At 43.0% G+C, this 26,831-nt stretch overlaps 2 protein-coding genes across 7 annotated transcripts; one reads left to right on the plus strand and one right to left on the minus strand.

Annotated features, from left to right (window-relative positions):
• Window positions 1–832: 832 nt before the first annotated feature.
• MORN2 (MORN repeat containing 2) lies at window positions 833–5,425 on the minus strand. Its single transcript, XM_030007491.2, is given in 6 exon segments — window positions 833–894; window positions 897–925; window positions 3,199–3,336; window positions 4,460–4,488; window positions 4,491–4,573; window positions 5,332–5,425. Coding segments are annotated over 6 exon segments (390 nt in total). The 5' UTR covers window positions 5,381–5,425.
• A 187-nt stretch (window positions 5,426–5,612) lies between these two features.
• DHX57 (DExH-box helicase 57) lies at window positions 5,613–26,752 on the plus strand. 6 transcript variants are annotated; one of them, XM_041129449.1, is made up of 25 exons: window positions 5,647–5,718; window positions 7,172–7,382; window positions 8,053–8,205; window positions 8,490–8,660; window positions 9,402–10,213; window positions 11,643–11,821; window positions 11,962–12,083; window positions 12,344–12,539; window positions 13,304–13,428; window positions 14,605–14,738; window positions 15,423–15,477; window positions 16,243–16,445; window positions 17,487–17,603; window positions 17,967–18,063; window positions 19,385–19,558; window positions 19,830–20,030; window positions 20,854–21,130; window positions 22,295–22,390; window positions 22,492–22,575; window positions 22,709–22,846; window positions 23,652–23,726; window positions 24,159–24,293; window positions 25,320–25,520; window positions 25,637–25,748; window positions 25,878–26,752. In XM_041129449.1, the coding sequence occupies exons 2-25, from the start codon at window positions 7,177–7,179 to the stop codon at window positions 25,883–25,885; spliced, it is 4,071 nt and encodes a 1,356-aa protein (XP_040985383.1). In that variant the 5' UTR covers window positions 5,647–5,718; window positions 7,172–7,176; the 3' UTR covers window positions 25,886–26,752. The 6 variants fall into 6 exon arrangements, with proteins under 6 accessions (XP_040985378.1, XP_040985382.1, XP_040985383.1 ...); XM_041129444.1 differs by having other exon boundaries at window positions 5,613–5,713; window positions 7,168–7,382; window positions 25,637–26,752; XM_041129448.1 differs by having other exon boundaries at window positions 5,619–5,718; window positions 7,168–7,382; window positions 25,637–26,752.
• Window positions 26,753–26,831: the final 79 nt, after the last annotated feature.

Consider the following 26,831-nt stretch of genomic DNA (forward strand, 5'->3'; position numbering starts at 1 on the left):
CTCCATTAAATATCTGGCAAGCAAAGACTCAACATATACATTTTTTTCCTGACAGCACTGGTATATTGTGTTTGCTTTTTTTAAACTAGAAAGCAGTTTTTCTGCTTTGTAAAGCAAAGTATTTAGATTCATAGTGCAGAGACTTTTGATGACCGAACGCAAACAGATTTCTCATTGCATTAGACTTTCTGGTGGGACAGTGGCAGCTGCCAGTCTCCCTTGTCTGCTCTCCCACCTACTTCCCTTCCCAGAGAAAAGCAGCTTTGGGGCATGGCAGAGGTCTGTCCTTGAGCAGTCTGGTACCAGAGCCTGGGGTTTATGAGCTTGACCTGTGAGGAGTAACTACCATGTTACAGCTGCACTCGCTCTCTGCCCTGACCCCACTATGCAACACCCGCCTTAGGGTAAACATGATCATATAAGCACTGTGTTTGCAAAAGCTTCTGTGGGTGGCAAGGTTTGTTTTCTGGGGAAAGTTATAAAAGTTGAGCATAGATTAGGCTTCAATTGTTGATGGCAGCTTTTTTGAACTCGGGGAGAAAGACATTCCTAGGGCAAGTTGAAATAAAAAAAAGAACTCTAGTCATCAACTTCTCCACTTACAAATTCACCCTATCCAACTTCATTTCTTCAAGGCTTTCATTTAGGAGACTTCACCTGATCAGTCTCAAAAGAAAAATAACTTAATTTTATTTACTGTTGATATGCATCCTCAGGGGTTATTTTTAATAAATGCATGAAGAAATCAATGCCTGTTGAAAACTGGTCACAGCTGTTAAGCCCAGAATGCAGAAAGCTGCCTTTAACACATGATACTGTCCATGCCAAATAGCTACATTTTCAACTTCTGCTTCAGTCCCGCTGCTGCTGAGCCATGAAATGTGCCACTCCATTTTTATCTATAAAGTCTCCTTCACCTTCCATCCTGTAATGACAATAAATCCAGCCTGTTGAGAACACAATCAGTTTGTGGCAGCACGGTGATGTGTGCACTACCCAGATAAGCAAAATGCCAGGAATCAGTACCTTCCCACTGTAGTGTAAGTACCTGCCTTAACTTTCTCCTGCATTGTCGCCTGTAAAAGTTTTGACCTGCAAAGCACACAGGATAGACAGCCAAAGAACACATTCTTTTCTTTGCAAAACTATATTTTTACTAATGTTCCTCCCAGCATGTAGCCTCTACAGGAAAAACTTAATAGTCCAGTCATGATTTGAAGTTACCAGGGATTAAGTCCTATGAAGTTTATCCTGACTTTCATTAGGGGCATCTTAAAGATGTGTAAGTGTATGCAGCCAGATACTGTGTGATCTTCTTGCTGTAAAAATCCATCCTCTCTTACCCTTTCCCCATCATGCTACATGCCATTATGACGAAGTGCAAGGATTTACAGCCTCCTGCGGGAAAAAAAAGTAACTGCCATGTGAATTCGGTCCTCATAAACCACGTATTTGTGCTGATCTTCGAAAGCTGTGATCAAGCTCATCATTACACCTGAAAACTGCTATAAAGAAGAAATGTCTATGTATCAGCATCTCTTGCAAATGAGAGGAAAATAACTTTTAAAATCAGTTACTGGAGATTTGTTTCCCTTAAAAAATGAAGGCATCTAGCAGTCACAGCAAGTTGCTATGGTGCTGCCTATTTATGTTCTCTCATGAAAGCCACAGTCATCTGGTGAACTGACACCTATCTCATGTGAGTAGGTAGAAACTAGCAATCCTGAAACTTGGCAAAATAGCCTGCATTGGGCTGTCAGGGAGTGGCACGTATTAACAGTCACAAAACAGTGTCAAAAAGGAGAAGTCTTAATTCCCCGGTCAAAATGGCAGTGGCTGGCAAAGATTGGATCTCTGCTGCCAAGGGTGTATCTACGTCAGCATTTTAGTTAGTTGAAAACACAAGTTCAGATCAGAACCACCTGTTTTTCTCTACTGATCAGCTACTAGTGACAAGCACTGTGCTGGCCCCTTTGCAATGGGCTGTATTTTCATGGGAGAGTAGAGGCATCACCCTAAGATTTTTGGGAGAAAATGCCTGTAAAGCTATGTGTGTGATCTACTGCTGAAAGCCCTCACTGAAGTGATGAGTACTCACAGGTCCAGACTTCATGCAGAATTCACGTCTGTCATGTAATATGACAGCAAAAGACAGAAGCTCTGTAGCAGATTTTAACATGCCACTATGTTAGAGGCATAACTTAACTCAATCTGTTCTCAAGCATTGAAATAAATGTCTAATTTTTCCCCAGGCATTTGAGTTTGTCATACAGGTTCCCATTTTGTATCCAGGTACATTCTGTAACACATATTTCATTTGGTGTCTGATCATTTAAAAATAGAATTGGTCATCATTCCAGTAGTATTGTGGCTATTATTTTTGGTCAGCAGGGCAAGACAGAGCTTTTTTTCTGATGAAAGACCACATACTAACAAACATACATTTTAGATTTATTTCAGATACTGGACTGGGGAAGTACTGAAAAAAAAAAAAATTAAACCTAAATCAAACCTAGCAAATTTGACAGAAAAGTCATTTAAGGAGAATAAACATGCATGTATGTTCTCATGTCATTTTTTATAGTTAATTTTCTCATTAAATCTGCTCTGTGGATTATATACTGGGTATGAACAATTTGTTTTAGGAAAAGATGGTATCTTAGCAATTCAAAACACACACCCTTATTCAAAAGAAATTAATTCAGCTGATGTTTATGTGAGTGGGACTAAAATATTTTATTCCGAGTGATGAAAATAAACCTCCATGTTTTCTTATCTCTCTGAAATTTGTACTTTACCTCAAAAAATAAGTAAGCACAAACTTTGCAAACTAGCAGTGCAAATCAGCGCTGTATTTCTGCATGCATCTGTAGGCAGAGAGCTTGAAACAACAGCTCTTGAAAGGGGTCTGAACTATTCTATTTCTCTGAATTCTGCCTGACCTCAGAGACCTGGTAACAAAAAGTGGGTGGGTGGAATAACTATCTTGAAAACTTCTGACTGGGAATGAATCACAGACTTTTGACTGATCTCATGGAAAGGATACAACTGGGGTCAGCAATCTCAGATACCCAGTGCAAGTTTCACTAGTAGCAAAAGAAACCTACTCCCATGCTGGGTGAATTTTATTTGGACTTCACAGCTTATGAAATCAAAACTAATGGAAAAGACTACATGACTTTTCCACTTCAAACATACTTGTTTTCATTGAATGGTCTAACATACTTTGCTCCATTTGGAAATGTGTAGGTTCCAGCCCCGTGAAACATGTTGGTTTTGAACTTGCCTTCATAAACTGCCCCAGAAAGATGTTCTAGTCTTCCAGTACCATTCATCCGCATTTCATGAGAGATGAAGGATAAAGAAAATTATTAATGTTTATGCTTACAGTACCATTTCCTTTCATTACAATATCCTTTCAGATTGCTGCCTTTGAGTCTGCTATCATATTCAGTCTGCTATTCATATGATAATGGAAAGTGACTATCCTTTCAGATTTAGACAGGTTCCTGCTTCCACAAATATTTCAGGTAAGAGCTTAGAAGTTTTTGGCCAGCCACAGTGTCCAATAAACCCCTCCTCTGCTGGTAGTCTCACAGGATCTTAACAATCTATGCAGCACAGAACTGCTGTCCCCAGCCCTGCAAATAACTTGTCTACCCTGACAGCCTGAGGGGTTAATTAAATTTTCCAGAATTTATTTCTGTGGATCAAGGCAGAGCAAGTCTTTCATTTGCTCAGCCTAGGCCACAAAGCCATGCCTGGGGATTTAAATCTGTGCTGTAAAGCACTTCTGTGCCATAATCTTAATTCTTATCGTTACACCAATATTTTTGTAAGAGACTGAAAAAAAGGCCAGACTAGATCTAATAAAGCCACAAGATGCTGTTTCCTAATTGCAGACCCTTATTTGTCTTGTTTTAAGGACTGTCTCCTCTCCAGCAACAACAAAATAAGCATTTTTCCTATACTTACTAATTCATTCCTGGGGAACTCAGTAACCGAGGGCAGCCAAACAATGGTGTACCTGTCGATGGCCAGAGCTCCCCTGTTTCATTGTGGGATCTGTGTGTGGCATATATACACATGCAGGAGGGCCGTGCCTAGCCCACTATGTGTCCACAGCCCATTCATGCAGGGCTTTCACAGCGGCTATGCTGTGCTGGGCACCACTGGCACCGTGCTGCCCGGGTGTTTCACCAGGGTCTGCCTGCCAGCAATGACTGGTATGTTTCCAGGAGCCTTGGGAGGCAGCAGGACATCTGAACACCCCAAGTGTCTCAAGGCTTCAGGCTGGGCTGTGACAAGATTCCCAGGTGGAAGAAGAGCCTGTGGCGTTGATCTGATCCTTCTCAGGTGGTGACTTTCCTTTCTGTGTCTTTTTAAGGGTGGATACGGTGAGACATGCTCCATTCCAAACCCAGAGAAAGTTTAAAATGAAGGAATACTTAAAATTACCTTGTCATTTTTCCAGCTGCCGACATAGGTTGGCAATGTGCACTGTTGGCGCCGCTGTGCACTCCATGACCGTTCTTCTCAAGCACACCCTCAGGTGTCCTTTTGCACTCCCCCTCTAGAAAACAAGAGTGGTGGAAGACAGGTATTTTCACTTCAAGACAGAGAGCATCTGAGAGGCAAAAACCTATGAGATCATGCAATGTGTTTCTTCTATTGCATGGAGCCATTTCTCCCAGAGCTGAGTCTCCATCTCCTTTGGACAGACTGCTCCCAGAGATGAACCCTTGGAGCACGCAAGCCCTGCGGGAGCAGGCACCTTCGGGTGCCATGCACAGAGTGCAAGCCAGCAGCAGTCCCATCACCCATTCTTCCACCACCACTGAGCCCACTGTGGGGGTGGTGGGGAGCCAACGTGGGGCAGAGCAGACCCCAATGGACCATCGGGGCGGTGGTTGTGGCTGCTCCACAGGAGGACCCTGAGGAAACACCCCCACAGCAGCTTCTGTGTGTCTGGGAGGGGGGCTCTTACACAGCCAATGCAGTGTGCTACTTGGGTCATAGTCCATTTTTGCTGGTAAAATTTTTTGCTTTAAACTCCAACCCGGCACAGGTTGCCCGGAGGGGTTTTGGAGTCTTCATCCACGGAGATAGTCAAAACCCAATGGGATGTGGTTCAGGGCAGCCGTTGTGGGTGACCCTGTAAGTGCAGGGGACCAGGGATCTCCAGAGGGGCCTCCCCACCTCTGCTGCATGGCTTCGGGGTCACTTGCCACTTAGGTAACCCTCACCCTGAAACTGGTATAGATTTCCTCCGGTTTAATCCCATACGCTCAGTTTTCCAAAAGGAATTAGCACCTACCAAGATTTTCTTACCATACTTGTCTTTATCTGGGAATACAAAAGACACTAAAAACCGCAGCATCTGTTGAGAAAGAAACAACCAGTGTCACCGTTATCACCGCCGGCTGAAATTCAAATGTATATACACAAATATATATTCAAATACACAGCAGCTTGAAGCCGCACATAATTATCAGCGTGCTGCTTGAGCGTGCCATTCTTTATAGGGGAGCCCTCGGTCCTGTCAGCGGGCACCGCCTGAGGGGAGGGGGGCGGCGGGAGAAGGCGCGACCGTCCGTGGTTGCTAGGCGGAAGTGTCCGCGGTTGCTAGGAAGGCCGGCGGCCCGGAAGGGGAAGGCGGGCGCTTCCGGGTCAGGGGAAACTGAGCAGAGCCGGTGCGGAGCGGAGAGGTGAGGTGAGGTGGGAGCGGGGAGGGTCTCTGGGGCTGTGGGGAGGAGAGGGAGGCGAGGCTGTGGAGTCGCCCGGAGGGCGTAACGGCGCCGCGGAGAGGGAGGGGGTGCGCGGGAGGCCCGTGAAGGAGGCTGAGGGGAGGTGGGTGGGCAGGGGATGGGGTCCCGGGGACATGGGCGGGAGGAGGGGAGGGAGAGCCTGCGGTGAGAGAGGGGCAGGGCCAGGAGAGGAGTTTTGGCGATCCCCGGGTGTGGGGTGCTGCTGAGCGGGCCACCCCGAGGCTGGGGGCGCGGGGGGTGCTGGAGGAGTCGGCAGGGAAGCGGGACTGATGTGTGCCGGGGGCTCCGTGCTCTGTGTTGAGGGGAAGGAGACGGAGACCCCGTGTGACAGTGTCCTCGGGGACGGCTGCAAGTCTCTGGGTCCAGCTGCAAGTCTCTGGGTCCAGCTGCCGTGCTCACCCTCTTAGCCTGCCTGGCTCATGCCAGGCTGCTCTGAGCGGGTTCAGCTTGTCTGTTAAATCCTGTCCCGTCCTGCTGGAGTTCCAGTGGGGAGAACTGCCACAAAAAGGGAAGTTTGCTTCTGTCCAAGCCCCGAACTGTTGCCGCCCTCCAAGCCCTCATTTGGGCTGTTACTCATGCACAGCCACAGCCGTTCTTGTTCTGGCCCTGGAGATGCCAGTACAAAAGTCCAGGTAATAAGGTCCTGCCGGACTGTCCGCAGCTGCTCACCTGTCCCTGCAGTAGCTTTCTGTTTGCAGGAGCACGTGTTAATGTTGGGCCGTTCTGTCACTGACAACAACTGCTTAATACTAATGGGCTTGTGTCAGAGCTGGTGAGGATCTTGCTGTGAGAGGAGAGGACGGCTTCTGTTTTCCAAGACAGGTCCTTAATCACTCCCCGGCCCAGGCTCCACAGAGTGCTCAGCCATCTGGGCAGCTCCTTGCAGAAGCGGATGGGTCAGGAGCAGGTTAATGTGGAAACAAACTGTATCTTTGGCTCCAGCTCCCCTTCAGCCTTTTACTGTCAGCCCTGCAAACTCCCGAGGCAAAAAGTGGCAGGGTACAGGCTGCTTTCTGCTGTGAAAGTTCCCCTGAAGGTTTGTCCTTTGGGCTCCCACGTCCAAGAAATTTCCATCACAGTGGCAGAACTGGAGCTCCCAAGCTAGGCAGCGCTGCTGGTAGGCTCATCCTTTTGCCAGAGGTCCTGCAGTTTTTGGTTGAACAGCTGTGAGGAACATTACTTTTATTTTCTAAAACCACAGAACTGGTTTAACTGTCCTAGAAGAATGTGCTTTGCTTCAGGTGCATACAGATACGCCAACATACAGATAATTAACTGCAGTTTGAGAGGGTATCTTCCCTTGTCACATGGAAAAACAAATAATGTAATGTGTGCCTGGACATTTGCAATGTGCTAAATCATCTTCATAACTAAGGGCTATGTTTTTTCCCTTCCTCAGCAAGAGAACATGAGTTCAGCAGGGAGGAAAAGAGGAAAGCCCAACAGAGGAGGAGGAAGAGGGAGAGGAGGTAGTGGAAGAGGAGGACGAAGAGGAGGAGGCAGCAGTGGCCATTCAAACAAGTCTCAGCTTGGTGGAAATAGGAAATGTTCAACCAAAATTTGGGATGATGGAGATGATTTTTGTCTCTTCGAGGAACCAAGGCTGGAATCCAGGTCTTTCTGTTAATTTGGGGGAGGGTGGGGTAGAGATGTTTGGGATACTTTGATGCTGTTCTTCGATATCTTTGAATATACAGAAGAGTGAAGGGGTGATGAAGCTATTTCAGTATGAAGTGGTTTTTACATGTCTTTTTTGATTAACATTTTAAAGCTAGGAAAGTTGGTTTTGTTTGGTTTTTTTTAAATATTAGAACCTCTGATTTTCTTCTTTGGTCATAAGTAATTTCAGAACATCTTTGATCAGAAAACACTAATAAACACAGGATATTAATTTTCGTGTATTACAAAGCAGAAGCTGGGCCATGGAAAATAAGCAATTTAGAATGAGTTTAGTATTCTGAATGTATTTTGACCAATCTAGCTTAGAAGTACATGGTTGTACTGTAGTCTGAGAACCACTTTACCTAGCAAAGTGTTTATTAAATCACTTTGGATTTGACATAGGCTAAAATACATATATGCATGCGTGTGTGTGTGCAGACATAGACACACACATCCTGGTCACGTAAGAATGAACCCAGCTGAATAATCCTTAGGTGATGGACTTGTCTTAGTTTGGTTTTCCTGGTTTGAATTACAGGGTTGGGTCCTAACACATCCCAATTCAGTCAAGATCATTTGACCAGGCAAATAAGTCATTGTTATGTTCCATTTTAATTTTTAGATCAAATGCCCCAGCCAGAAGAGGAGGGCAAACGAAACAGAGACCTGAAGCGAGAATGCCTCTGCAGACCATACACATGACATCGGAGAATCAGAGAAGAGTGAAAGAACTTCTTCAGGAGCTTCAAGGGCAGGAGCTGGCTCCTGAATCAGAGTTAGTTTAAACGGAGACACTACTTCTAGCTCTTCTAGATGAGCATGCTTTAACAGGCACACTGTTAGAAATGACAACAGTATTCTTTTTTCCCTTAACTTTTAAATTGATCTCAAATCCTGTGGTTTTGAGTCTGCTTTGTTCTTTTACAATATCAACTCTGGGAAAGGGGTATCAGAATCTGCCATTTAAATGGAGGATTTAAAACTGCAGAGGCAGAGTTTTGTGTCTACTCAACAGTATAATTTTGTTTCATTTTAATTTTTAATAACTGTTTTTATCAGAGTAGCTGGTTCTGGTGAAGATGATGACGAACCTGATTACCTTGATGATGAACAGTGCTGGTCAACAGATCAGGAAGTATCTGATGTAATACCAAGGTTGTTGGCTGAGGCACCTGAGCACAGAATTGTGGAAAGTGAAGTGTCTTCATTTGCTGTGCACAAACTCTCCAGGTGATGCTTTTCAGTGAATAATTTGTATCCCGAAGAGGTAAATCACTAGTCTCAATACTGTAAGCCCTCAGTGCTTGGACTTCCTCTTGACTCCAGGGAAGTTCTATGTGCAGAATTAATGAGTTTGTATCTCCTAAAAACTTAATCCTCAACTAGATGAATTTAAAATAATGGTTTTAGGAAAATAAATCACTCCAGCCGTTTTTCAGTGAAGTTTTCAGTTCTTTCTCCAAGACAATGAAACAGATATTGGTAAAACTTGGGGACTATTGCTGTTATATGTATGTTTCTTTCAGGTAGGTAACATTTCAAAACCTTGTAAGTGTTCTTCAACCATTTTGCTCAGATATGAGCATTTATTAACTATTTTTGCTTTGTTTGAGAGTGTTTTATATGTGAGAGGACTCAGCTTTTTCTGAAGAGTTTAATTTATATAGTTCTCTGGGAAATCTAATCCTGTAACTATTATGTGCTACATTCTGAGATGTGAGATAGTTTACACATAAACTAATTTGTCACCGTATAAACAACTGACTAGCATTCACAGACACCAAATTACTGCCTGCCGCTGTCATTTAAAATAGCATAAATATTTTGGTGTGGGTTTTTTCCCCCAGTAATAGTATCTCATGCCATACATGCTTCCTTCCTGTAAGCCTAATCAAGCAGATCTGTGGTTATTTTGCTTCATATAAGTCTCTGTCACTCACTTGTTGCCATGTTGTCTCTGTTTTGTTGCAGGTATGGTTTTGACAGTGAGCGCTGTAGGACAGTACTGAGATCCTGCAATGGTAATATTGGGGCATCATTGGAGTATTTGCTATTGCAGTGCTTTACCGAAAGATATGGAGAGAAGATGCAGGTTTCTGCAACAGCTGCTGAAGCCAGACAAGAAGAATGTTTAGAACAGAGACAAGAAGAGGCTTTTGCCCTCCGGTCAATATATGGAGAAAAATTTGTAGAAAGAATTCAAAATCGTGTTTGGACTTTTAGTTTGGAATTGGAGTACCTAGCAAATAGGCACAGCAAATCTAAACAAAAGGATGGTTGTACTAGGGACACAGCAAAGCAGACTTCAAAGGAAATATGTAAATTTTATCTCCAAGGAGGCTGCAGGTTTGGTTCAAAATGCAGATTTGGACATGAATTCCCTCCAAACCACGCACTAAAACCAGCCAGGAACTTTGTAGGTGATGCTCATCTCAGACCTAACAGTGATGGTCCCATATATGAACTTGAAGTAAGATTTCCTGAAGAAAACAAGTATCCACTTCAAGCACCTCTTGTGGCATTTTATTCCACCGATGATAATCTGCCTCTTGCCTGTCGTTTACACATTGCTGAATTCCTCTTTGGAAAAGCCTTGATGGCTGCAGAGTCTAATGAACCAGTGGTGTACACCTTAGTGACTTGCTTAGAAGATGAATCTGAAATAAGCGAGTTACTTAAAAATACTCACCACAAGTATAGTGTTCCTCCTGTGTCCCTGCTGGCCACACCTTTGGTAAAGCTACAGACAGAGAGTACATCTGGTTCAAATCAACTGTCCGAAGGTACACCAAATTTCCCTTTACGGTTTCTGGGCTAAGAACAGTCAAAAAGATTTTAAAAAAAAAAAAAAGAGAAGGCAGAAGGCCCAATTTAGGCATCTATTCTAAATGTGTTTCTGGAGATTAAGGTCATGGGGTGAGCCAGATCCATAATCTGTTTGTGCCTCAGGAAGTCCCTTCCATAATAAAGCTGCAGGAGAGATGTTTTCCACTGGCAAGAACTAAGTTAAAGGAGCACAGAGCTAATGAGTTTGGGTTGGCAGAGTGAACGATGCCTAATCCCACACAATCAATAAAAAGCCATTGAGATATGTGGTGTGAGCGTAACCAAAATTGACCAGAGAGGTGTGCTTGGGAGGGAACAGGGAAGGTTGTTTGCAAGCTTTGGTGTATCTGCTAATCATCAATTTGGAAACTTTTTTTTTTTTTTTTTAATTACTTAAAATTACCAACCCCTCCTCAAAATTAACTTTGTAAAGGTGGATTTAAGGCTAAGTAGATGTTTCAAGTGTTTCTAGAATGTTGTTCAAGGTATCATCCCTTTTTTTGCATGCAAGTGCAGCTAGGTTGATTTCACAGGGGGAGGGTTGGAACAGTGTCATTTATGGCAGGATGACCTTCAAGCGCTCAATTCCAAAACTGTTTTATCTAAGGCAAACTTTCTTCAAGAGAGTTTTCAAGAATATGTGCATCACATTTTAGAACACCTGAATAGTGACAGCCTATTTTTTGTTATAGTAAAACAAATTATTCCAGTTTTTTAAAAGCTCCACAGAAAGACAGCTTTGTTCTAGAAATTGGAATCAGAGGTTCCAAATAATCTTTATGTTGTAAAATCTTCCTTACATTATAAAATACCTTGTTTAGATAAATGCAGCCTTAAAACTTTCAAGGGCTGGCTTACTGTCTGAGCAAATCCTGCTTCAATTGATAGGCAGTAGGCACCAAAGTGTCTGGTCTGGTTTCAGCCTTGGTTTAAAAGTACTTGGCAGTGGCTTAACACTTAATGTTACGGTATAGTTTTAATTTAAGCTGGTGCTGCCATCAGTCTTGTGCTCCAGAGAAGTGGTCATGTGCTGAATTGGAGAGGGGAGCCAAGACACATGAAAAACGTTCAAGAAGGCAAACCAGTTACCAGTCTGGTTCACCATGTGGCCACCCATACCAGGGTGTTGCAGAGCACAGCTGGTGCAGAGGTAGTGACAAGTGGCTTGGAGCTGCAGTTGCGGTTTGTTTGATGCGGTGAGCGGTGGTTTGCTGGTAGTGTTGAACTAAATGCACGTCAGAAACAGTTTTGCAGACCCTCAGCTCCAGTCTAACAAGTTTGTTTTGTTGAGAATGCTCCTGGCACATGTGTCCCTTTTCTGCAGTGCTGATGAGGCCCTGTTCCTTAGTAACAAGAATACCTAACTGTACGTTGTGTTGTCTCAAGCCTCAACAGTGTCAGAGCCTCAGGAAGAAGAGGAGGAGGAAGATGAGCCTGAACAAGTTGTTGTGGAGAATGAGAGTTACGTGAACCTCAAGAAAAAGCTTTCCAAAAAGTATGATGTGCAGGCAAAGTCTCTGTATAATGAAAATGTTAAAATCTGCACGCAATTTCGGCTGAAAAAGGTATAATGTACAGAAGGGAGTATCTGTTTTCATGCTTACTTTAGAGAAATAAATATTTAAGCCACAGGCTGCTGTTTCAAATGGTTCTGTTCCACTCCAATGGTGTTATTACTGCCATGCTGTCTGTTTTTGTGCATCAGTCTTCTAGGCACTTCCAGTCCATGTTGTATGAAAGACAGAAGCTCCCTGCATGGCAAGAGAGAGAAACCATTCTTGATTTGCTGAAGAGCCACCAAGTTCTTGTTGTGAGCGGCATGACGGGGTAAGAGTGTGATTGCACATACAGACTTTATGTATCAAGTATACCCAGAAGAATGTGAAATATGTATCCATGTCCTGAAAGGGTTAGGGTCGTTGTCCATCTGTAACCAGTGGCAGCAGTCCTAGATGAACTTCCTGTGAAGGATGACAGTAATGAAACAAAGCAAATTTGAAGTGGAATGCAGTCATCTTTAATTTACATGGATGGAAGGTGTTGGGTTTGTGGGGTTTTTTTAATTAACCCCTGATTTTGTCATGCAGATGTGGGAAAACCACTCAGATTCCTCAGTTTATTTTGGATGCTTCATTGCAAGGATCTCCAAGCAGAGTTGCAAACATCATCTGCACTCAGCCTCGCAGGATCTCTGCCATTTCTGTGGCTGAACATGTAGCCAAAGAAAGAACAGAAAGGATTGGACTCACTGTTGGATATCAGATCCGTCTAGAAAGTGTAAAGGTATATATGCTTTGCTTGTTGGTTTTCATTTAGTTCTATTAAAGTGTGCTTAGTGCTTCTCTAGTATACAGAATCTCTGCCCTGTATCTGCCATATAGTGAGATAAGCAAGTCTGTATTACCTATATTTTATATTATGAAATATATTCTGTATTTTATTTTATCTCAAGTTGCACAGTCCACTTTACAAAATGAGAGTGCAGTACTATGTCTTGTATTGTTGTTTTGCTTTCTGTTGAGAGGGGTGAAGGGATCTGAGAGTATGAGTAATACTTCTGTCCTCTGGAAGGCTACTGACTTCATTTCCATTTGTCTCCACTTCCATTTGTCTCCCAAGTGGAGATTGAAGAGTACAGCTTCAGTCAGCCTGAAGTGGGGTTGAATTCATACTGCTGTCTTGGAAGTGAAATTTTGTCTACATTGCAGCTGATTGCTTTTTCCAAGAACTATGTTAATAAAGAGATTCACTAAATCTTTCTAGGGACAGAGATCAGAGTTGTTTATCAGAAGGCACCTTCCACAGGAAAGACATTTCAGATTTTTTGTTTAGCCCTTATAGTTAGCAATGCCCCATGGTAAGAAGCAGGTGTTCTCAAGTTTTAATCAAGAAAGAAAAATCATTCAGCCTGTCTCCAGCAGGGATCGCTTGTTTCCTTTCTGTCAAACCTGGCACTCAGCTGAAACCGTATGCTTAAAGCAACATGTATTCTTTGCACTATGTTAAGTTGCCCAAAGTCAACTGAATGCTTTGTCTTACTGTTCAAGTCCTCAGCTACCAGACTCTTGTACTGCACTACTGGTGTGCTATTGAGAAGGCTGGAAGGAGATCTGACTTTGCAGGGAATCACACATGTTATTGTTGATGAAGTTCACGAAAGAACAGAAGAAAGGTAAATAATCTCTTATCCCATAAGCAAAATGAAGAAACATATTCAGAAGAATAAAGCTGACTAAGGTGCAAGTAACTGAAGTCAGACTTGTTGATCCTGTGGCAGTAACATGGGATGGTGGAAGGAGTCTGGTTTTAGGTTCTTGTCTTTGGGCGGTAGGAAGTTGTGTTGCAGCAGCTTGCAAAGAAAGCGTGTCTCTTAAATTTCTATGCCTCCAATCTGCTGTCACATTGCAGTGGTGTTGAAAAGAGGTTTTGGATGGGGCTGGAGGGTTAAGTAACTTTTTTAACCACAGTTGTCTGGTTCTTACTCTTCCCTTGTTTCAACTTTTACCAAATACCCTAATTCTTCACATGCCCTTTTGGGAATTATTTCTCCTGATGCTACCTTCAGTAGAGCACCTGCAAGGGACAAGTGCTCGCGTTTTCTTCCAGTCTATCGATTTTACTAGTCCTAGACAGTCTCGTCCTATCCTGCTCTAGCCTTCTGCAGTTTTACCCCACTTACTTGCTGATGCCAGGCAAAACATAATGTCTGTCACTATCTCTGTAAACTAAGTGGCAAGGATCCTTTTCTTTGATGTTTGCCTTGTGAAACACTGCAATGCACCGGGTTTCTAGGAGGCTTTGACTGTGACCCATTATTTTACAGCTCAGATTATATTTTAGCCTCATAAAAAGGCTTGTATCTCTCAAGGATTCTTCTTCCTTCTCATCTAAAATCACTTCAAGCCAGTCTTCTAGGCATGCCACAAAAACTATAAATATGTAGGGAAGAATACAGTGAGTAGGGAAGAGTGGGTAGGTTTGAATGACTCTTCCAGTGAGGAAGAGAAGGAAAAAGGACTCGTCTGTTACTTTGAGTTAATCTGTTATCTGGTGTTCTTGTGTTGTCATTAATGTAATTGATTTATAAGGTAGCTAGAGCTTTTTGTTGCTTAAATGAATTTGCCAAGTAATCCTGATACTCTAGTAAGGGACAACCAAAAACTAAGCAGGTTGCCTTCCATTAATTTACTGCATTATTAGCCTCCAGCCATTCTGAGAAGCTCATGCTTCTGTGATGGTATCGCTGTGCTATTGAGAACACCAGGAAGGTGGACAGAATGGGGGGAAAAAAGAGACTCTGAAAGTTAACACTGAAGAAATTCAAATGTCTTTTTGCTTTTTTCTTCAGTGACTTCTTGCTGCTGGTCTTGAAGGATATAATGGTTCAGAGGCCAGACCTGCGCATTATACTAATGAGTGCCACCTTGAATGCAGAGCTTTTTTCTCAATACTTTCACTCCTGTCCAATTATTAACATACCAGGTGAAAACCATTCATTTTTATTATCTTGTCACATTCATTGTTTTAGGGGTTTGTTTTCAGTATTTCTGCTTGCAAAGTATTTCTCAATTCAAGTGCAAGGGGCTAATTTGCAAAGTGGCAAGATGAAGGTTTATACAAGAACTATGATTCCAAGGGCTTAGAAGGAAAGACCAATGAGATTTAGGAGAGAGAAGACTTGAAAATGGAGCCTTTTTGTGCTGTCTCTATACCAGCAGAATTTCCTTCCTCAAAAGACCAAAATGACATGGCATGCATGACATGGTTCCCTGAGCTAGTTTCACCACAGCTGAAGACTATTCTCTGTCCTTGTGAAAAAGCAGCAGTGAGAGGATCCAGCTGGGTGTGTGCACATTTAGCCAAATGTGCCTTTTATAATGCTAAGTTATTACATGGAGTATGACACAAACATGTAGCTTCATGGATATGTTCCTGTAAGTGTATCAGCCCTTCTCTGACTGTGTAAGTGCATGTTACCAAACCATGCTTGGAAAACATCCACTGTTTGTCCTAGACAGAAATTATACTGAAGAGTGCAGTATAGATGAGAGCTGTGAAGCCAATGTATGACATAATAACCTGTGTGAAATGGTAACCATCTTTTGTCTTTTTCCCCTTTTATGCATCTTGTGTGGCATATAGATTTATCCTCATGTTTCCTTTTAGGTCGAACATTTCCTGTGGATCAGTTTTTCCTGGAAGATGTGATTGCAATGACAAGGTATGAAATTGCCAAACGTTCTCAGATGTATTTGGCCTTTGAGGTTGCACTGTTGACCTTGAGACTGTAGTAGTTCTATGCATAGATTTAAAAATTAAATCCTTTCAAATCTCCCCCATCACCTGCAGTCTTGGAGTTCTACTAAAGCACTGACTTGAAACCATACTTCTTGTACTGCAGTGGGATCTAGGATCTCATGCCAAAACAAGCCTTTCTGCATTAGATACTACATAAGTACTCAAGAAAAGGTGATCTTTGTCATGAAGAGTTTGTCAGTGCTTTACTTGTTTCAGTGGTGGTTAAACATTGGCAAGCAAAAGAAATTTGAATGTAGATTTCAGCACTGAAGGTGAAAAATGCAGGATACCAAACAATTCCTTTTTGTAAGCCCTACCTTGCAGCTCAGGTACCAGATTCCTGTTACCATGTGTAGTTACTGGAGAGTCACAGCAGCTCAGACGCTCCAGATAGTAAATTGATCAGCTGTTGGAAATTACTTGCAGGTTGTTGCTCTGAGCTGCCCACTTAGCTGTCAAGATCAAGTTTGCAGTCCTAGTCTTTTGCATCACAGCTTTTAAAAGACTAACACCCCAGTGTGGAAGGACACCTTGACCTTGATACTGTCTATGGTGTTGCAACCCACTTGTACAATGTTCCTCTCAGATTTATATATAAATACTTTTGATACCGGATCTCTGTAGCTAATTATTAGAAGGAGGCTGTTAGGCTTCTTTCCATGCCACTAAATGTTCTTCTGCTGTTCAGGTATGTTTTAGAGGACAGTAGTCCCTACAGGCGCAAGACAAAGCAAGAAAACAAACAGAGTGAAAGACACAAAAGAACTGCATTTGAAGAAGTAGAGGAGGACCTGAGACGTGCTGGCATTCTGGAAGGCACTGACACAGTTGTCAGAGATTCAGATCCAGACCAAAAATTAACACTGAAGCAGCTCCTTACACGATATAAAGGTGAGCTCCTTCTTAAGTCTAATAAATTGGCATATAACACGTACCAGCCAACATGGTACATTAGTATATAATATTGTATGTTGAATGCATGTATATAAATTCAGAGTTTTGTACTTGTGAAGTTAAGTAGGGCACTGCTACTGGATGAGATCAGAAACCTCCTGCTGGCTTAAAAAAAAAAAAAAAAAAGAACCATTGTTCTCTTAAACTAGAAGAAACATCTTGAACATCTTGGCTGAAAACACTTCTTAGGCTCTGAAAATGGACAGTTTTCAGCTACTGTTTCCATCCCTTTTCAGATGTCTTGTTAATTCGACTTTCTTCTCTATATCTGTTCTTGCTGGAGCAGCTTTACTTAAAGCACAGCATGTATCTGCCCACTTCAGGGAGGTCACTTCAGCATGACAAGCCTTCCTTGAGAAACTGAGTCACTCTGTGAATGGTTTAATGAGAGGCAGACCGTTACATGAACTTCCCACTCTGTCATTATCAAAATCCTCCTTGTGCTTAGTCCTGAAGAGTTCCTGCACACCCTTATGGTGAGCTCCACAATGGTATTGAGCGGGAGGCATTGCTTAAAAGCTTCAGATTCCTGCCAGACAGTTACCATCTCAGAGGAGTAGGGGAATCTGGGTGTCTTTTTGAGTTGGTGTAAGAAACATTGGAAGGGAGAAGAGAGGGCTTGAGAAGGTAGTCCTGGAGGTATCTGTAAGTGGCCATATGAAGGCTTTCGGCTCCTCTTACCACTAGTATGTGCTCATATCATTCTGCTAGTAGATGAATCCTGGTCTAGGCTGTGCACAGGGCAGGTGTGAGCCCCAGTAAGGCATGAGAAGGGAAGGGAATTGCTGAAACGGAGGAAAGCATGGAAGGGGGAATGTGACACATTGAGTCACTTAGGGAGCTACCTCTGTCTGGTCTAAGCCACATGCTGTTTAAACCAAGGTGTGGTTGGTTGTGCAGCCACACTGGTTCAATGCATCCAGCAGATGTTTTTTACAAGAGATGGACTTACTGTGTGTTTTATTTCTTTTTCCCCAGGGGTTAACAAGACAGTGTTGAAAACACTGTCTGTCATGGACTTGGACAAAGTTAATCTGGAATTAATTGAAGCCTTGCTGGAGTGGATAGTTGCTGGCAGACATTCATACCCCCCAGGTAATTTAATTGTCCTTGAGAGATAAACAAGAGTAGATTCATGGAGGCTGTGCGCTTATAGACAGCCCAAAGCTAATGTTTTGCATGCCAAGTTTCTGTAGTTACTGACTATTTTTGAAAAAAATAAAGTTCTAGCTGAGTAACAAAGCCCCTGATATACATGGGATGGGTAAGGTGAGGGTCTACATTGGAAAATCTTTGGTGAGGGACTGTTGCAGCCTGTGTGTTTTTTGTACAGTAATTGCAAAACAGAGCTGGAGTTTTGACTTGGGCCTTCTGCACATTGATAAAATACCATGCTGTCCTTTGTGTTGAGTGATTTTTTTTTTTTATTATTTTTTTTTTTTTAATCTATGTATATAGGGGCTGTGTTGATATTTTTGCCTGGTCTAGCAGAAATCAAGATGCTTTATGAGCAGCTCCAGTCTAATGCTCTTTTTAATAACAGGCACAGCAAGAGGTAAGGCAAAAAAGCTCCAAAACTATCGGTCTTTACCCATAAATACAGAGTAACTTCCTGCACAAAGCCTGCCTTTATCCAGGGATAAATAAGGTTCTTAAATGTGCAAGACAGCTTATGATATGAAGGTCTTGACTCCAGTCAGGGTAATTCCTTTTCTACTACCTTATTGGCTTGCTTTTTTTGTTTTTTCTCCTCAACTCAGGAAGGTTAGTTGTTGAAGTTCTCTGAGACCCTAGTGATAAGTGTTCTCTGTTTTGTGCTCTGCGTGATCCGGTGGACTGTTGAAAACTCCACCTCGGCCCTTGTTCTGTTTCAGAATGTTTGCTGAGACACATTCAGTTGTGGTTGCATTTGGCCTTAGATCATTACATGGAGATGTAATTGGATCTCCTTGACTAAACAGTTTTTACACAGATGTCCATGGCAAGGTTAGCTGGAGTGATTTCTTCCAGTCTGGCATTATAAATGGCAGATTCTAGACTCTTCAAAAGAGGCAGAATTTTTGTTCAACTCTGTTCTGAGACCTGTCCATTCTGCAAAGTTCTCCACCTTCCCTTAGAACATGTATCAGTAATAGTGTGGCCAGCAGGACTAGGGCAGTGATTGTCCCCCTGTATTCAGCACTGGTGAGGCTGTACCTCGAATACTGTGTTCAGTTTTGGGCCCCTCACTACAAGAAAGACATTGAGGTGCTGGAGCGTGTCCAAAGAAGAGCAATGAAGCTGGTGAAGGGTCTAGAGCACAAGTCTTGTGAGGAGCGGCTGAGGGAACTGGGGTTGTTTAGTCTGGAGAAAAGGAGGCTGAGGGGTAGACCTTATCGCTCTCTACAACTACCTGAAAGGAGGTTGTAGCGAGGTGGGGGTCAGTCTCTCCTCCCAAGTAACAAGCGATAGGACAAGAGGAAATGGCCTCAAGTTGTGCCAGGGGAAGTTTAGATTGGTTATTAGGAAAAAATTTCTTCACCAAAAGGGTTGTCAAGCACTGGAACAGGCTGCCCGGGGAAGTAGTTGAGTCACCATCTCTGGAGGTTTTAAAAGACTTGTAGACGTGGTGTTTAGGGACATGGTTTAGTGGCGGACTTGACAGTGTTAGGTTTACAGTTGGACTCGATGATCTTAAAGGTCTTTTCCAACCTAAATGGTTCTATGATTCTGTGTCTTAAAGGTGATATGGCAGAGAGGTTTGCTGGTTTTATATTGCTTTGAATGGCTGTGGGCAGTGTCTAGTACTAGTGAGGCTAAAGTGTGTGCAGGCAGATTGTTCCTAAGAGGGAAGAGGCTGGAGATGCACTGAGCATGCTGTCATATTGTCCTTCCAGGTGTGTTGTCTATCCACTTCATTCTTCACTGTCTAGTGAAGAACAGCAGTCTGTGTTCCTCAGGCCTCCTGCAGGAGTTATCAAAATCATCATCTCTACAAACATTGCAGAAACATCTGTCACCATTGATGATGTGGTCTATGTGATTGATTCTGGAAAAATGAAAGAGAAAAGGTACTGGGATTCATTCCTTGGGGCTTTGTGATCTGGGAAACTGCTCTTTACCTTGAGCTGCATGCTTTAGCTTTCCAAAGAGCTGGAAAAAACGTGAAGGAACTTGATCTGCAGAAAGCTGCTGCGAGGTGGAGGAAGCCAGTCTAGACTCAGATCCAAGGGCAGGGGTGGGAATTTTGTCCATACAGAAGTTGGCAGCATCTGCCTGCTTGACCTCCAGCCTGTTCACTCTGCACTCATGAATGTAAGTCTGTTTCTTGCTCTCCTGCAGATACGACCCAAGCAAAGGAATGGAAAGTCTGGAAGACACATTTGTGTCCAAGGCGAATGCTCTGCAAAGGAAAGGGCGAGCAGGCCGTGTAGCCTCAGGCGTCTGCTTTCATCTTTTCAGTAGCCATCACTATAACCATCAGCTTATAAAACAGCAGTTACCAGAAATACAAAGAGTGCCCTTGGAGCAGCTTTGTCTAAGGTGAGCTGTCGTTCCTGTATTGCCTGAAAAAGCCAGCATGCAGAATGTCCTTCCTGCACTGCAGGGAGCACCTGGGATGCCATTATCAAGGTGTTTAGTTTCCCAGTGTTTTCTCACATCGTGAAACCAAGAAACTTGCTCTGGAGACCTAAGGCTCTGTTGACTGGTTGCTTTGATGTTACTATCATATTGCCTTTGCATTCAGAGCCCCACCTCTAACTGCACCCTCCACTGATTCTACCTGTCCTTCGTCACATTCCTTAGCTCTCATCTGATCCTAGGAAAAAGATAATGTCTCTCAGATCTCTCATCACGGGAGAAGACAGTTGCATTCCTGTACTCCAGACCCGTGGTAGACGTTTGTCCCTTTACACTGTAAACTCTCCTGCGGTGTTTCTGTGCAGCATAGTGCAGTAAAAGTACAACCTGGATCAAGCACCACCATCATGGAAATATTAAATGAAGACAACCTCCTATCCCTGCTGCAACCTGTGCACCCCTTTGTACAAAAAGGAAATGAAACAACAAAATTTATTTTTTTACAGTAAAAAATTTATTTTAAACTCTAGTATGCTAATAGGAATCTGTTCTTGCAGACTCTGTGAGGTCGGATAAGGTACACTGCCCCCCAGCTATTATTTCACATTGCTTCCTGACTTGAAATACACATTACGGGCCCTCTTCTAGGGAGCATACTCTTAGAAGCATGTTTTCTGTTGGTTTTTTTGTTTGGCTTTTATAAAAGTTTGCTTTTTTGTCCTGTGTATGGAACTAAGCTGCTTTTTTTTTCTTTCTTCTTTAATGTTTTTTTTCCCACCTTAAGAATTAAGATTCTGGAGATGTTTTCTGCACAGAGTCTTCACTCTGTCTTATCACGACTAATTGAGCCCCCTAGAACTGAGTCTTTGCGAGCATCAAAGCTGCGACTGCAAGACTTGGGAGCATTAACTCCAGATGAAAAGCTCACCCCTCTGGGATATCACTTGGCTTCTCTCCCTGTTGATGTCAGGATTGGCAAGCTAATGCTGTTTGGCACCATCTTCCGCTGCCTGGATCCTGCACTAACTATAGCAGCCAGTCTGGCCTTTAAGTCGCCTTTTGTAAGTATTCTTAACCGTGTATCCCACTTTGAAAGTGGTATGTTTTCATGCGGCAGCAAAATGCTGTTGTAACTTGCAGCGTAGTACACTTGAGTATTTTAATTCTCCTTTTTAGCCTACATTGTTTATCTGTTAATGCAGTGCTCATTAAAAAAGTCCAGTTATAAGCAGAAGACCAAAACCATGTAGCAGCGACAAGAATGTTATTTATATTATGAGTGAACGGTAGAAATGGAGCAGATATTAGTTTTAATTTGAACTAAGAAGTACAGCCAGTCCATTTTGTCCAAATTTGGTGTAAAAATTGAAAATGACTGGTAGTACAAGAAGCAGTTAGAACTAATTACAAAACAGTGATAACGATGAAGTTGACATGTCTGAGCTGTGAATGCAGAGTTAAGTTTGGATCTCAGTTTGTGTGTTCACTTTCACTTTGGCTTTTTGAATCAGCTGCTGTACTTACAGGTGCTCTTACTGTTGGTAAACTACTGCTATGTACAAACTTGCATGAAAAGTGAGACTTTCTTGAAGTTTTGATTGCTATCATTAGTAGTGCAAATAGTTTGTAATGAGGATAGTTGTGAAAGAATTGGAAATAGACTGTTCTAGTTCTTTAATTGCGTATTGTTTTCCATATGCTTATTGGGCATTTTCTACAGCATTTTGACTTCAGGTGCTATAAGTTTCTATATGCTGATATAGAATAACTTAAATTCAGCTTTTTGAATGTCTTGAATTACTATTGTCTTTTCTCTCTCTGACCCAAGTGGATTTTAGACTTGCTGTGCTCTTTTCTATTGTAGGCATTCTCATCTGAGTTTCAGCTCCATTAACTTGCTAAGATTTGTCAGATGGTGTTTTTCATGGATCTTGGCATTCTGCAGCTGCAGAGAGGTCTGCCCAAAATGAAATATTTTCTGTGAGCTGGTCAATCACAAATTTACCTTTGGATCTCTTGTGGTTAGATAGGGCAACGGGCTTAGGTGTTCTGCTGTTGACTAGACATTTTTTAACACCTCGCATTTTCTGTTATCCATGGAGAAAATTTGCCTTCTGACCTGTGAGCTGCTGTGAAAATACAAAAGATTGTGCCATGGAGCTCTCACAATGGCTTGTCTAAGTTTTGAGCAGAAGAACACGCTTAATCTGTTACTGCCTGTCTAGGTGTCACCATGGGATAAAAGGGAAGAAGCGAATAAAAAGAAGTTGGAATTTGCAGTAGGAAACAGTGACTACCTGGCTCTTCTCCAGGCCTATAAGGTTAGCTAAAATTCGTTAGCCTCTCTCTCCAAGGTTTGTGATGTGCTTTAAATTCAAGCTGAAATATTTTATTAAAGGTTTCCTCCCTTCCTCTCAATTAGGGATGGCGTTTAAGTATCAAAGAGGGCTCTCAGGCAAGCTACAACTACTGCAGGGAGAACTTTTTGTCAGGAAGAGTTCTTCAGGTAAGTCAGTTTTTGTGGCCTTGCACAGGGACTGGTTGAGACACTGGCAGAGTCCTAGTGATGAAAATAAGCAACTGGTGAAGACTCTCCTCACTCTGTGTGGCACCCATCACAGCCCTTTGTCTGTTTGTAGGAAATTGCCAGTCTGAAACGGCAATTCACAGAACTGCTTTCTGATATTGGGTTTGTGAAGGAGGGATTAAGAGCAAGGGACATTGAGAAGAAGTGGTCCCAAGGAGGCGATGGCGTGTTGGATGCCACAGGAGAAGAGGTAATTCACAGCATTTCAGTGCTCCAAAATGATGCTCCAGTTTTTCATTTGACCTGGGTGCCAGGTGGGCTCTAGACTCGTGGGCTTCTTGCCGCAGCCTGGCTTTGTAATCTCATGCTGGCAACAGTCACCTCCTTCCTGCTCTGTTGTTCTTCCCTGTACATCACGTGTGCTGGTACTAGCCTCAACTGCATGAGGCCTTATGTGCCAAGGAAGAACAGGCCCAGATGTGGAAGTGAGATGAAACCTGCTCCTTTGAGACAGTGAAACACTGCTGACTTGACACGTTAGAAGTCAGTAAGTGGTCGAAAGGCAGGGGTCTGACTCATGACCTGGCCTGAATGTTGGGATTAGTGTCAGTCTTATTTTGGGAACAGAATTACATTACAGAGCAAGCAGTGAAATATTTCAGCATTGCGGACAATCTTCAGAAAGCGATACCCCTGGAGCCAGAGATATCCTAGGACTACATGATGAGGGTAGGTAGGGTTTGGTAGTTGTAGAGTCTCACTGTGCATTGGGAAAGCTTGTGCCTGCTTTCTCTCAGGGACAAGCTGCTTTGTAGCCAGACCTTAGGGACTAACTGCATCGAGATAGTTGGTGGCCAGTTTGCTCCATTGATAGTGGGGGAACACAGCCCAGGTCTAGCCTGAGACCTTAGGAGCAGTAACTGGTCCTCCCCTATAAAGCACAGCAGCGCGGCTATAAAAGTAAACCAGTTCCAGGAATTCAGTCATTCCAGAAGCAGGGCTTTACCTTTATAGACTTACCTGTAGAGTACCTAATGCATGCATTAATTTTACAGGCAAATTCAAATGCAGAGAACATCAAGCTGATCTCAGCTATGTTGTGTGCTGCACTGTATCCCAATGTTGTCCAGGTAAAAGAATGCTTTTTTATTTTCCCTTCTGCTGTCTAGCATATCCACACAGCCTGCTTTCAGGCTGGGCTGATTATGGCAGCCATGAGCCTGCCTTAGGCTGCCAAAGCTTGCTGCTTACAGTGTTAGAGCCAGGCAGCTGGGCTCCAGTTTGTATTGCTTGAGACTGCTGCTGTTCCTGCAGGCTGATTTTAGTGTCACACAGAAGCCAGCAGCAAATGTTCTTAAGAAGCTACTTTAAATTACAGCTTTTTAGAAGGCTGAGGTTACAAATGAACAGTCAGAGTTAGACAGCACCCAGAGGGTAATATCTGTCTCTAGTGACTTGAGATGTTACTACTTGAGAATTTCTGTTTCTGGTAAAATGAAAACATAAGTTAAAAAGGTTTTCTGGTACAGCAGAGTTTTATAACCTTTTGTCTTACCATATAGGTGAAAAAGCCAGAGGGCAAATACCAGAAGACCAGTGCAGGAGTGGTCAAAATGCAACCAAAAGCAGAAGAGCTGAAGTTTGTTACCAAAAATGATGGTTATGTTCACATTCACCCTTCATCTGTGAATTATCAGGTCAGGATTCTTTTTTTTTCTGCAAAGCATGCTCTTTTTTATAAAAGAAATCACCTTTGCTTGAGCGGTTGAGATTACAGTGAGGGTCCCTATTGATGTTTAAAAAAAAATCTTCATGATTGAACAGTCCCGTTAGAATTGTAAATAATGGCACATTCCTGAGTTGAGTGTCCTCTTGGGCACACAGTTAAACTCCAGCCTCTGGAGTGGAATTAGCAGATGCAGTAAACCCCCCGTTCATGTTTTATTAAGCTGCGTCTGCAGAGCTGCACACAAAAACGTTGCAGTTGCAATGCTCCCATGGCTTCTCCTCAGTATTGACTGAGATTGCATGTGCATGTGTAGCACCTTCATACATGTAGATGGCTTCTCCCCACCGCCCCTCCCCAGGCTTTGTCTCTTCAGCTGAAATATTATTTACTGGTAAATAATTCAGGGACATACACTGGTTTGTTTCTTCGTGGGTCCTCAAACTCTGAAGTTAATTTCCATTTCAGCTTAATAGCTAATACTTAGATAAGAGCTCTTCTCTCTCTGCCATGATATATGGTAGTATTGGTCTCATGAAGTCTGTCTCCATATTTGATGATTCATTGCTTTGCCAGGATATAAATCACTTGCTTTAAAAAAAGTGGTTTTTTAATCATTAACCACGTGTTTGGATTATAAAGGCTTTGAACTGTTCATCACTCTTGCTTTGAAAGAGCATAACAAACGTGCACATGAAAATGTCCTTAGCATGAAATGGAGAACTTGGGGCCTTGAGGCAGCATTGATGAATTAGCTGATTTCTCACATGCTCATGCAAAGCAGGAAGGAACAAGGGATAACAAAGTTGTTGGCAGCTCTTACAGGTCAGAGGGAGTCTGTTAGTCATGCAGGTGCATTTTAGGCACATTTACTGTTCTTTGCAGCCGTAGAAGAGGCAGGGGATGCCTGTGTGGAAGAGGCAGGCAGGCCCATATGTGCCTGAGCAGGTAGGAAGAAATGTGGCGCTTTTACGAGGATGTTGTGTCTGTGTTCCAGACTAGACACTTTGAGAGCCCCTACCTGGTGTATCACGAGAAAATCAAGACCAGCCGTGTGTTCATTCGAGACTGCAGTATGGTGTCAGTGTACCCGCTGGTCCTGCTTGGAGGCGGGCAGGTTCACATGCAGCTGCAGAAGGGAGAATTTGTCATTTCTCTTGATGATGGATGGATACGGTTTGTGGCTGCCTCTCACCAGGTAAGGAAAAGGAGGGATAATCCTGGGAGTGCTGCAGAGCTGTGCTTGTGTCAGGAATGCAGGAGACGCGTTTCATGAGCCTTACGCTCACCTCTGTGTTTTACCATGTGTGTTAGGTGGCTGAGCTGGTGAAAGAGCTGCGCTGTGAACTAGACCAGCTGCTGCAGGATAAAATCAAGAATCCCAGCATGGATTTATGCATGTGCCCCCGTGGATCTCGGATCATCGGTATGATTGTAAAGCTTGTGACCACGCAGTAACATGAGAACAGCTTTCTATAAAGACTCACTGTTTGCTACTGCCTGAGAACAGACCAAGTAACATCAGTGTCTTGACATATTTGTTCTCCCAAAACAGGGTGCTGATCTCTGGAAGACCAAGTTGGCAACTGTACTATTGACAGGTTTTGGGGTGTTTTGGGTTTTTTTTCCTTTGTTTGCAGAGAACTTGTTTGTTTAAAGTAAGGTGGCTTACAGTACACTCTGAGAAATGGGGAAAATGGCAAATCTCCCAAGAGGAATAGAAATCTCCAAGTAAGAAAGTAAAGTGTTTTTTCATGAGGCTATACGCGGGCAATACTGTTTTCTGGTCACAAAAATACCTGGTACCTAGCTGCTCCTTCTAGTATTCATGTCTGGAGGTAGCATGTGACATCATAAGCTGCTCCCAAATTGGTTTAAACTGACTTCTGCGTTTTGGCCAAGACTTTACTGAGGTAGTCAGTCTTGGCTGACCAGGGATCAATTTAATAAAAAGGTGAGCACCTTTTGATTCATGTCAGAGGGTTCTGAAATGGATTTAGAGAGCATCCTCTGGCGAGGAGACCGTACCGGATCAGTTGGGAGTAACGTGTTGGATCAGTGCAGCTGTTCTGGTTACAGTGTAAAACTGCAGGAGTGTGGACGTTTCCCCTGAAAGCTAGGCTTTTCCAGCCCTCCCCTGCACTATGAAAAAGTAAAACAGATGAGATAAGACTGCTGTAGTGCATTAAAAATGGATCCTTCCTCCAGCCACCCTGCACAGCTGGCAAAAAGCCCCACTTTGGCTGGAAGTTTACAAAACTCCTGCTCTGGGGAGTGGACTGCTACAGAAGAGTGTGGCAAAATGCTGCGGTAACAATGAACTATTACTTCTTCCCTTCAACATTGCTTGATTGCAATGCTGAGCATTGCTACAGCTGAGCTGCTTGATGTACTAGCAACTGCAAATAATAGCAAGTGCCTTAAATGAAATAACTTTGCTGTCATCTGTAATAGTAAAACCAGAGTAAACACTGTCTCTACAACCAGCCCTGCCTAGAAATAGCCTTCA

This window comes from Aquila chrysaetos, chromosome 2, assembly GCF_900496995.4.
Source record: "Aquila chrysaetos chrysaetos chromosome 2, bAquChr1.4, whole genome shotgun sequence".
Taxonomy (NCBI): Eukaryota; Metazoa; Chordata; class Aves; order Accipitriformes; family Accipitridae; genus Aquila; species Aquila chrysaetos.